The 10,528-nt window shown below is 42.3% G+C and overlaps 2 protein-coding genes across 2 annotated transcripts; one reads left to right on the top strand and one right to left on the bottom strand.

Annotated features, from left to right (window-relative positions):
• Positions 1 to 722: 722 nt before the first annotated feature.
• NDHT (Chaperone DnaJ-domain superfamily protein) lies at positions 723 to 1,947 on the top strand. Its single transcript, XM_048713978.2, has 2 exons — positions 723 to 1,168; positions 1,256 to 1,947. Exons 1-2 carry the CDS (start codon positions 738 to 740, stop codon positions 1,674 to 1,676), a joined length of 852 nt encoding a protein of 283 aa, XP_048569935.2. The 5' UTR covers positions 723 to 737; the 3' UTR covers positions 1,677 to 1,947.
• Positions 1,728 to 8,706, bottom strand: LOC125550866 (pyruvate kinase 1, cytosolic). The gene is made up of 16 exons (XM_048713977.2): positions 8,457 to 8,706; positions 7,900 to 7,996; positions 7,680 to 7,777; positions 5,903 to 6,058; positions 5,536 to 5,613; positions 5,326 to 5,457; positions 4,376 to 4,456; positions 3,980 to 4,048; positions 3,800 to 3,889; positions 3,305 to 3,449; positions 3,142 to 3,230; positions 2,862 to 2,957; positions 2,716 to 2,783; positions 2,523 to 2,622; positions 2,389 to 2,445; positions 1,728 to 2,206 (listed from the first exon to the last, which is right to left on the bottom strand). The coding sequence occupies exons 1-16, from the start codon at positions 8,526 to 8,528 to the stop codon at positions 2,042 to 2,044; spliced, it is 1,593 nt and encodes a 530-aa protein (XP_048569934.1). The 5' UTR covers positions 8,529 to 8,706; the 3' UTR covers positions 1,728 to 2,041.
• Between the last annotated feature and the right edge of the window lie 1,822 nt (positions 8,707 to 10,528).

The raw sequence follows: 10,528 nt of genomic DNA, 5'->3' as shown, positions 1-10,528 counted from the left end.
TTGCTCGTTCGTGGGAAGGCCGGTTCATCCCTATCCCCAAATAAAACAACGTGGATTTATATTAGTTTTTTGCGGATTTATAAGTAGAGAAATAACGAGCGCCTCACAATGATCATCTGGTCCGTATCAAACTGAAACAAATTAACATTTTCACAAGGCCATGGTTTATTTCTCTGGTTTCTTCTTCCCTCTGGTTCTCGCATCTCCATATTTTTTGTTTTCACTTTGTCCCCATGTTTTTCCTTTTTGAGTATCCTTTCTTTTACCTGTGTCCATGTTTTTATCAGAACGAAAAATACCACCTCTGGAAGTCTACATTACCCACAGAACACATACGCGAAGCTTCATTGCCATTTCTTGGACGACGAGCTAACACGAGCGTTTGTGGCGGTGAGAAATGGAGGTTATTTTGGCCACACGATAACAATTTACGGCTGCCATATTGCACGGTCAGGGTAGCTTTGCTCGTTCGTGGGAAGGCCGGTTCATCCCTATCCCCAAATAAAACAACATGGATTTATATTAGTTTTTTGCGGATTTATAAGTAGAGAAATAACGAGCGCCTCACAATGATCATCTGGTCCGTATCAAACTGAAACAAATTAACATTTTCACAAGGCCATGGTTTATTTCTCTGGTTTCTTCTTCCCTCTGGTTCTCGTTACCGGGGAAAAAACAGTGTCAATATGTGGCGCAGGACACCCGAAGCCCGTCGTATCTGAACCATTGCGAATGCGATGTGGTGCCCTCATCCGCTCCCCACCGCAACTGGCATGAACACAACCGCACCTCAAAACTCCTCCGTAACCTCTACCTGTGCTCATTCCTCGGAAGTACTGCACGGCTGCCGCCTCATGGCGGCATCCACAGCGTCGTCTAGCCCCTTGACGGCCTTCCTCCATCGGCACGACGAACGGAGCCGACGTCGCGCAAGGTTCGTCGTCGCGGCAAGCACGGCGGACGCCGAACCATCCCCAGAGGCTACAGCCGCGGCGTCGACGGCAGGGCCCGGGATGAAGAAGACGGTGGACACGAGGATACACTGGTCCGACCCGGACGAAGGGTGGGTGGGAGGAAAGGCGAAGAAGGAAGGCGACGGCCGCAAGGACGAGCCGATGGGGCGACGATTCGCCGACCTCATCAACAACCCGTCCGAGTCACACTACCAGTTGAGCTCAGACCAACAGAATTCACCCTGCGTCTCTTGTCCATCTGCCTGAAACTGACAGCACCAGATTTTCTCTGGCATAACCAGGTTCCTAGGAATATCGCCTGGCGCGGACTTGGAGGAGATCAAGGCGGCGTACCGGCGGCTGTCCAAGGAGTACCACCCGGACACGACGAGGCTGCCGCTCAAGTCGGCGTCGGAGAAGTTCATCCGGCTCCGGGAGGTGTACAAGGTGCTGAGCAAGGAGGAGAGCCGCCGCTTCTACGACTGGACGCTGGCGCAGGAGGCCGAGAGCCGCCGGCTGCAGCAGCTCAGGTCCCGCCTCGAGGACCCCTACGAGCTCGACCTCCAGAACTACGAGCCCGTGCCCGACACAGTGGATCGCCTTGGCGGGAAGAACATGGAGCTCAGCGACCAGGCCATGACAGCCCTCGCGTTCGACATCGGCATCATCATCTTCAGCATCTGCTGCATCATCTACGCCCTCTTCTTCAAGGAGCAATACTGATAGAACAGAAAGATGCTGTATGGCAGTACTGGACTACAGACACGAATGGTATAGTATATGCAAAGGTAATAGCAGATAATATGTCATATAGCGTATGATGTAACATGAAATACAAGCTAGGAATCACTCATAGGTATTATCTCAACAATCCTATAATTTTGTCTAAAACTTGGATGTTTGAGTGAATGAGAAGCTCTCTTCACTTTATTAGGGCAACAAGTATGTAAATCTAAAATACCAAGGTGCTAAACAGGGCAACCTTGTCGTGCTATACTACTCTTTTATCTCTGGTCAAAGTGAATGGAGAACAAAAAGAGGAGGCAATCTCAGGCATATAGTTGAAACTGTTGCCTGAGAAGGGTCATTCATCTTTCAGAATCGTCGCACTCGATGATCTTGACAACAGAAGAATCACCGATCTTTTCAAAAATAATCACCCTGTCGTATGGCTTTATTATGCCGACTGACCGGCCATAGTTCAGTGCAAGTTTTATCCCGTATTCTTCCTTGGTGAGCCCACCAGTTTCAGCCTGTTAAGAGATAAAAAATATTAAGCTTGGACTCAGAAAGTTAATAGCTGTAATAAGAAAGTTCAATGCAACTCTCAGATAGTTGCTCCGTAGACAAAAAGCATCCTGAGCCACCATATATGCTTAACATTGGAAATAACAGAACTTGCTCTGGTATCACCAAGTAAGAAGTGCATACATACCTCGTCAGTACTCCCCATCAAAGGGTAGACACCTCTCACAGAAAAACATTGCCTCGCCTGTAACAGTCAGTAAGTGTAAGTTTACGGATCCCTTTAAAGAAAAACACATACAGATAGATACGCCTGTTACTTACCTGTGTCGTGCCATAAGAACGCCACTTCGATGGATCAGAGCCCTCGCGTGGGAACACAACTGCTAAAACTGGCATTGGGGCCCTGTATTTAGCAATTAACCTGCAGAAGACGATGCATCAAGTAAAGATGATAGCATATTTGCATGACAGAAACATGTCTAATCAAGTGCTGATCTTGTGTAGTATAGAGCACCTAGCAGCTCTCCCCGAGAAGGTGAACACAACAATTGCAGCAGCTTTTACTTTCATTGCAGAACGAACCTATATGTACACAAAAGATTGCTATTAATGTTCTATAACAATAGAATATGTCCTGCTTAATGATTTAGATGTATTTACCGCTGATGATGCCACAGATTCTTCATGGGCCATTGGTTCACCTACATGCCTCACTACTTTCTTGAAGTGAAGTGACTGGTTATACACGGTCTCAGCCTAGAAGAATGGTATCATTGATCAGCCAGTCAATTTAGATGAGTTTACAATTATTATTACTCCCACCGATCCAAAATAATTGACGCAGTCAAAGTTGTACTAAAGTTGCATCAATTAATTAGAGAGTACTTTATTTGAGAAAATATTATTTCACAAGTTATTATTGAATGAGGTAGGAACGTACTTCTGCACATATTCTGCCCACAGTACGCACAGCATCAACAGGATACTGCCCTCGAAGTGTCTCCGCACCGAGCAAAATGCCATCAGTTCCTGCAATGAGAGCAGTATACGAAATAAGTACCTACAAATATGACTAGTTCTAAGAACAGTGCAGGTTTACAGACCATCTAGGACAGCATTTGCAACATCAGTAGCTTCTGCGCGAGTAGGGCGCAGATTGTCAATCATGCTGTCCACAACCCTAGTAATGATCACAGGTTTGCCGGCCATGTTGCATTTATGAATACCAGTCTTTTGGGACATGAACACCTGAAGAGCCAAAACTGTAGGTTATGAAATGAAGCAACAATTAAGGAATCCACTGATATTAAAGTATCTGCTGCCTAAAACAGCTAGATGAGTTAGTTTTAACTTTAAACTGATAAGAACATAAATGGTAACTTTTGCACCATAAGAACAAAGATATTCTTGTACAGACATTTCTGTACTACTCCCTCCGTCCCAAAATGTAATAGCGTCATAGTGTCAAAAATGATAACTAGTACTATCATTTCAAGGCAACACACCACCGTGAGTGGAAATGATTAGACACATAGCTGAGAACACTTAGGGTTTACAAGGTGCAAAATTTGGGTATTTTGAGGAAGACCAAAATTTACCCTCTCTGGTGGGAGGTCAATTCCCAGGTCTCCTCGCGATATGATGATACCATCTGCCTCTTGGAGAATTTCATCAAAATGTTCCAAACCCTAGAAAGAAAGAAAATACTGCACGATGAAATTAATCATAATATAACAGTGAAACAAACAGAACAGTACCATCATAAAAACAATAGTTACCTCAGCATTTTCAACCTTCGCATATATCTGTGTGTCTTGAAGATCATGAGATTTTAAAAAGGCTCTAAGCTGCACAAAAAATATATTTGAGGATCAGCAGTGTTCCCCCAGCTAACTAAGCTTCTATTCAATTGACTGGCAATTGATTCATATTTGAAGTCTAAACTGTAGATACATACAAGAGCTCATTCATGAAATCCCATCTACTCAATTGACTGGCAATTTGCATCACTAAGCTTCTAAGAATCTAATTGCTGTTGAGTGCACATAAGAGCATGAAAAGCCTCTAAACAAGGTATTACAAAAACCATGGAAAGGAAATCAAGAAGCAGGTGTGTGAATAACTATATGTATGATTCAGGTGCAAGAGTGGATGATTCAGAAAAGAAAACTCACCTCCCTGACATCCTCAGAAGAGCGGGTATGGGAAAGCGATATAATGTCAACACTGTTTTGCAGCCCCCATGTTGATATGACCTATTGTAGGAAAAAAAGGTGCTTAGGATGACCGGGAAGATGTGAATTTATAAAACAGCATCGACAAATATGTATTTTACGTGCAAGCAATCTTGAAATAAACTATTTCCTCTATTTTCTTTTACTTGTTTTGGACTTGGACAGAGCATCCAACAGACTAATAGATACTCCCTCCGTTCACAATTATAAGATGTTTTGGATATTTTAATATGGACTACATACGGATTGAAATGAGTTAACAAACACACTTAAACATGTCTACATACATCCGATTTAGAACAAAGTTAGAATATCTTATAATAGTGAACAGCGGGAGTACCTTTTAACACTTGTTCTATTTTATCAAAATATGATTAAAAAATGATGGCATTGAGTTTTTGTGATGTGTTTAAATATTTGTGTAGACATTGGTTGTCAAAGTTTTAGAGGGCTGATTGCACACATTCAAGGACGGCAAGTAAAAGAGACAAAAGAGGAAGCAAGTTGAACTTCTAAAGAACGTTATTTAACAAATCCTCAACCGCAAGTAAAGATCAACAATAGCCAGAAAGAAGCAAGTTGCCATTGTATTTACGATTTTATCCAACATGGGATCAGAACAGATTGTTTGGTTTGTGCAGCGTTTTAACTTGTAATGCGTGACTCGTGAGTGGTCTCTTCCACTGAACAAGTCATAGCTTTATACCATTAAATGTTGGTAAGAAAAAAACTTTAACAGATAAAAACAAACAAAAAACATAGTTGGGGACCTTATATTACTACAAAAAGTAGCTAGTCGAAATTTTTTGTACAGGAAAACATTGCGATAGATTTATGAGAGTGTATATCTGAGTAGTGTTGTACAGAAACTCAAAAGTAGTGCACATTACCTGTTTATCATATTCACTCAAAGTGGGCATACTGATATGTACTTGTGAAACATGTAGAGTGAAAATGGGCCCCGACAGTGTAGCTGTGTTCTTCACATAACAAATCACTTCTGCACCAGAAGTCTCCGTAACCTGTAGATTATAGTATATAAGGACATGTCAATATTGGAAAATGTCACATATATGAGTAGAATCTAAGAATTTACGTACTTCAAGCCATAGAGATGTTGTTTCACTTCCTGTGAAAAGATATTGACCAATGAAAAGAGTATCACCCTTCTTCACAACCTGAACTCAAGGAATGAAAACAAAGTTAAATATGCAATATTCCAAATTGTGAACTTCAGAAATAGCAAAAAAATTACAACCAAGTAGTTTCCCCAGCACAATAGAGAAGTCAAATAGATTTTGTTTGTTGCGTAAAATCTATTAATTTTACTTTAATGCCAACATGTAAGTGGTGGTTGCACAGAGCAAAAAGGAACCTAGCGACCTATAAATGCATAGAGATAAACATGATTCAAATAATGCATTATAATACTTCATATCCTAATTATTATTTTTATTATTCACTTACTTTTGCAAGATCGCCAAATTTAATTGGTAGGATATCAGCCGAAGGAGCTTTAGAAAGATCTGGTGTTATTGTGACATGATTCCCCCCTATCAACTCGATTGCTCCACCAGTTGAATTGTGAACCTGAATTTCTGGACCCACTGTATCCAGCATTATCTATGAATATTCAGATGAAATTAGATGCTGACATCATATGACTCTTAGCATCAATCTTAAGAGCATCACCATAGAAGCTTATAAAGACAATGTACAAGACAAGCCAAAATAAGATACTGAAATGGTATGAACATAAATGAATTTCTAAATTTTAACTATGACAAAATATTGAACAATGGCAATATGCGAACAGACGGTTGCTGTCTCAAGTCACAGGTACTGAAGATACATTTAAAGTTAACTGAAGGAATATATTTGACCAATGAGGAAGTACCAAAATATAAAGGCATCTCCAAATACCATACATATCTGAATGCATATATTTAACAGTATATATCTCAAGGTGAAAAAGCTAGCTAGGTTTAGCATTTCCCCAATAAACCATTTTTTGTAAGTGAAGGCTTTTCATATAACAAAGCAAATATGCACACGGAGCTGAAATGTGGAACTTGGGAAGATGCAGATTTAGAATATGGTCCATATGTTAGAAAAAAAGTCTGCAAAGTTTACATATGCAGCATCATGAAATAACTAAGCATGGAAAATTAAAGTACAGACTGGACGATAAAAGTTACCACACAAACCAACATAATGATGAGGTGACCGCACGTACCGATAGAAAACGTGATGTGCATGTAGAAAGAATTAACATATGCGCACATGCCCATTACTAAAACATTCCCCAAATGTTCAATGCTTACTGCTAAAAACATAATTGAAACAAATAAAAACACATTCATGAGCCGCACTGTCTCTTATTAGGAAAACATTGTTGCAGACCCAGCGCCAACCAGGGTGATGGAAGAGCAACAGGTCATAAAACAATGTTATGGAATCTGGATGCAGTAACCTTAGTCAACGACACCGTTTTAAAGCGGAGCATTGTTACTATCATCAGAAACACTATTACGGCATAAGTGAATCAAAACAAACAAACCACAATAAGTCCTACAAAATCAATAAAAGTGTGAAGCATGATTCATACATAGGTATTCACTAGGTAACTGTTACTCGACTGGCCCATCACCTTATAGCAATTATAAAGAACTCGACCTTGTAACCGGCTTTTCATTTTAAACTCTGGACTTGTATGTCTACATTGATAAATATGTAACCCATATTGTCAAAACTATATCACTGGCTACTGCTCAGACTACAGACCGGTAAGTGACGTGAATAATCAACAAGATTCAGACTACAGATCCAAATTCAATCCATGAACCACCGAATCTGCCCCCCCCCCCCCCCCCCCCCCGCCCCGCCCTCCTGTGCGCACAGCACTGCTGCACTGCCTATTTCTCCCTTGTGTGCACTAACAAATTTTATCACCCTAACGCACGCGTAGTAAACCTGTGAGCGTACCTTATATATGAGTATAATGGTATGGTATAGGACCTAGTATACCTATTTTAGAATACTTGCTCAGTTGCTCTACTATCATACAGTAACGCAGGTGATCAACTGATCACAAAGGATACTTTCTTTTCTTTTTTCCTTCATGAGGAAGCAAATAACTGAAGGTTGCGACAGTTTTTATTTCCCAGTTCTCAATCTCCAAGAATAACTTGCGTATCAAAAGATACATATCAACATTTACAGATAATTCATTAAATCAACTTACAGGACATAACTTCTTCACATTCTGTGCCGCTTTCCTCAGATTGTCGAGGGTCTCCTGATGATAAGTAGCATCCTTCCAAGAGAAATCAAACCGCGCAACTGCAAAAATGAAAACAAACACAGATCATGATGATAATTATTATCATCAGAACAAAAGCAGAAAAATCATGACTGGCCCATTGCAATAAATCCAGCTGTTTAAAAGAAAACTGTCGTTAAACCTGACATCCCAGCAGTGAGGCATTCTTCAATCACTTCGACTGAGTGCGAGTTGGGCCCAAGCGTCCCAACAATCTTAGTGAGGGATGGGAAAACTTTCTGCAAAAGAGCACAGGCAATGTATAAGGGTCGCCATCCAGCGTCCTGAAAATGAAACCAAAACTGTCTCCATTTCGTTGCCTCCCACTTGCCAATAGAGGATTCGATTTGCAATTAGAAAATCAGACGACCTTCACAAAATCATAACGGCACATTTTGGTCGCACGCAACAGTAAAAAAACAAAACAAATCCCCAATCCCGCACGATCGCTCCCGTTGGAGACACGGGTCATTCACATTCTGACGAAACGGATCACCGGTATTTCCGCCACGCCCGTTCGCCCCGGCCTCTCTGCACACCAAATCGGATCGAGACAACCAAACACACACACACATACTGTACATGGTGAACCACATCCAGAGGAAGAAGCCCGAATCCACCCACAAGCACCACGGATACGCAGAGTTCGAGATCGGTAGAGGGAGGAGGGGAGAAATGGTGGAGGTGAGAGGCGCTTACAGGCTTGGCGGGGGCGAGGACGGAGGCGAGGCGGACGGGCTCCTCGAGGAGCATGTGGTTGCCGCCCTGCATCTCCTCCGGGGGCGGAAGGTCGCGGTAGGCTTGGGAGGGATCTGCCTAGGGTTTTGCCTCCCTCGGATGTGACGCGATGCGATCGAGTCTAGCTCCGAGCGGGCAAAGCGAGAGGAAGACGAGGCGGGGCCGCGAGGGGAGGGGAGGAGAGGAGATCGAGAGCGAGGCGTGGGGAGAAAGAAAGGAAAAAAGAACTGCAGACGTGGCATTTCGATCTCGTTTTGTTTAATAAAACAACTGTTGACGGTTTGAAGCGACAAAATGTGGCGTTGATGACAAGGGTGGGCCCTCGCGGAAGGGCCTTTGGGTATATACAATGGTGCTATCTTAGGAGTGCCACATAGGATAAATGATGAGGTGGAGAAAAAAGAATTCATAAGAAAAGGTTTGTCTTCTCTTATTTAAGATAAGATAAGAGATGATCTTTTAGCACAATTTGTCTCACCATATTTTAAGGAATTGCTAGTTATTGAAGATAAGGCTAAGATATAACTCATTGTAGACATTTTTTTTATCATCTCTAATTTACATGCAAGACTTAAGATAAGACTGTCTTCTCAACCATTGTACATGCCCTTAGGCTGATGGTAACGGCGATACTAGTACTCCCTCCATTCCAAAATATAGTGCGCTCACGCTTCTCGAGGTCTAACTTTGACCATAAATTTAACCAACAAGACCAACTGCGGCGGGAGAAAAAATTATATAATTGAAAACTTCTTTCGAATACGAATCCACTAATATAATTTTTGCTCCCGCCGCAATCGGTCTTGGTAGTTAAATTTACGGTCAAAGTTGAAGCACGGAGATAGAGGAAGCACTACATTGTGGAATGGAGGGAGTATATGATACTACTCCCTCCGTTCCTAGATACTTGTCTTTCTAGTCATTTCAACAAGTGACTACATACGAAGCAAAATGAGTGAATTTACACTCTAAAATATGTCTACATACATCCGTATGTAGTAGTCATTTGAAATGTCTAGAAAGACAAATATTTAGGAACGGAGGGAGTACATCCGTAGTGTTTAGTATCATAGCTAACCTCATTTTTTTTGTGAGGGTAAAGGGAGTTTATTAAAGAGTTATAGAGTTACAGTCGAGAGGCCACAAGTCCTCAATACAAGGTGGAACCGAGCGCAGCCAGACAGCCGTGGCATGCTCGGTGCGGCTATACTTAGCCAACCGATCGGCAACTCTATTTTGAAGTCTAGTAATCTTTTGAGGAAAAAACTCCCTAGTACCAAGAAGTGCTTTGATCTCCATGACGACCTGTCCATACGCCGAACGAATAAGTGCATCATTTGTCAAGCTAGACAAAACTTCAGACGAGTCCGTCTGAACCACCACCGGCAAGTCAGAGTGTTGTAGTGCTAAGGCCAAACATTGCATGATCGCATGTAGTTCTGCTTCCAGCGGGTCATTGCAATAGAAGATGAAACGGTAGGCAGCCATTAGGACATCTCCTTTGTCATTTCTAAGCACCATACCAACAGCAGTAAATCCATCCTCCTTCAGGAACGAGCCATCAACTGATAGAGCCACCCTACCTGGCTAAGGCACCGGCCATGGAGACGATATGACTCTGCCCTTTTGGTCTGGTATCGGCATCTTCCCGGTTGACATTTTTCCTTTAATGATCTCCTCCGTAGTGTAGCATGCAGTCAGCTTAATGGACTTGTAGTAACTGTCAAGGAATTTGACGGTGGGTGGAATAGGAGGGATCTCCTTCCCATGGATCGGGTCGTTACGTAGCTGCCAAATCCGCCAAATAAACATAAGTAGCATGTCCTGGACATCAGTCGAACACTTCGCCAGTAAAGTAGTTAACCATTCTCTCCCATCATGGATTAAGAAATCATCCTCCGGGAGTGGCCAGCGGCAGGCATGTTAATCCAGAGCAAACGTGCATGTGAGCAAGTCACCAAGGCATGAAATGAGTCCTCCTCCTCCACCCCACAAATCTGACAGGTTGATCGTGTCGTCAGATGTCTGTATGC

The sequence above is a fragment of the Triticum urartu genome, chromosome 4A, assembly GCF_056163025.1.
Source record: "Triticum urartu cultivar PI428250 chromosome 4A, HENAU_Tu73, whole genome shotgun sequence".
NCBI lineage: Eukaryota > Viridiplantae > Streptophyta > Magnoliopsida > Poales > Poaceae > Triticum > Triticum urartu.
The sequence above is the reverse complement of the archived record's forward strand: the minus strand, read 5'-3'. Positions and strand labels throughout refer to the sequence as shown.

Coding starts and splice junctions, on each gene's coding strand:
- NDHT (XM_048713978.2), top strand. CDS start 738: ATGTGGTGCCCTCATCCGCTCCCCACCGCAACTGGCATGAACACAACC. Junction 1,169..1,255: donor CCGTCCGAGTCACACTACCA/GTTGAGCTCAGA, acceptor TGGCATAACCAG/GTTCCTAGGAATATCGCCTG.
- LOC125550866 (XM_048713977.2), bottom strand. CDS start 8,528: ATGCAGGGCGGCAACCACATGCTCCTCGAGGAGCCCGTCCGCCTCGCC. Junction 7,997..8,456: donor TCCTCGCCCCCGCCAAGCCT/GTAAGCGCCTCT, acceptor GCTCTTTTGCAG/AAAGTTTTCCCATCCCTCAC. Junction 3,890..3,979: donor CGAAGGTTGAAAATGCTGAG/GTAACTATTGTT, acceptor CTTTCTTTCTAG/GGTTTGGAACATTTTGATGA.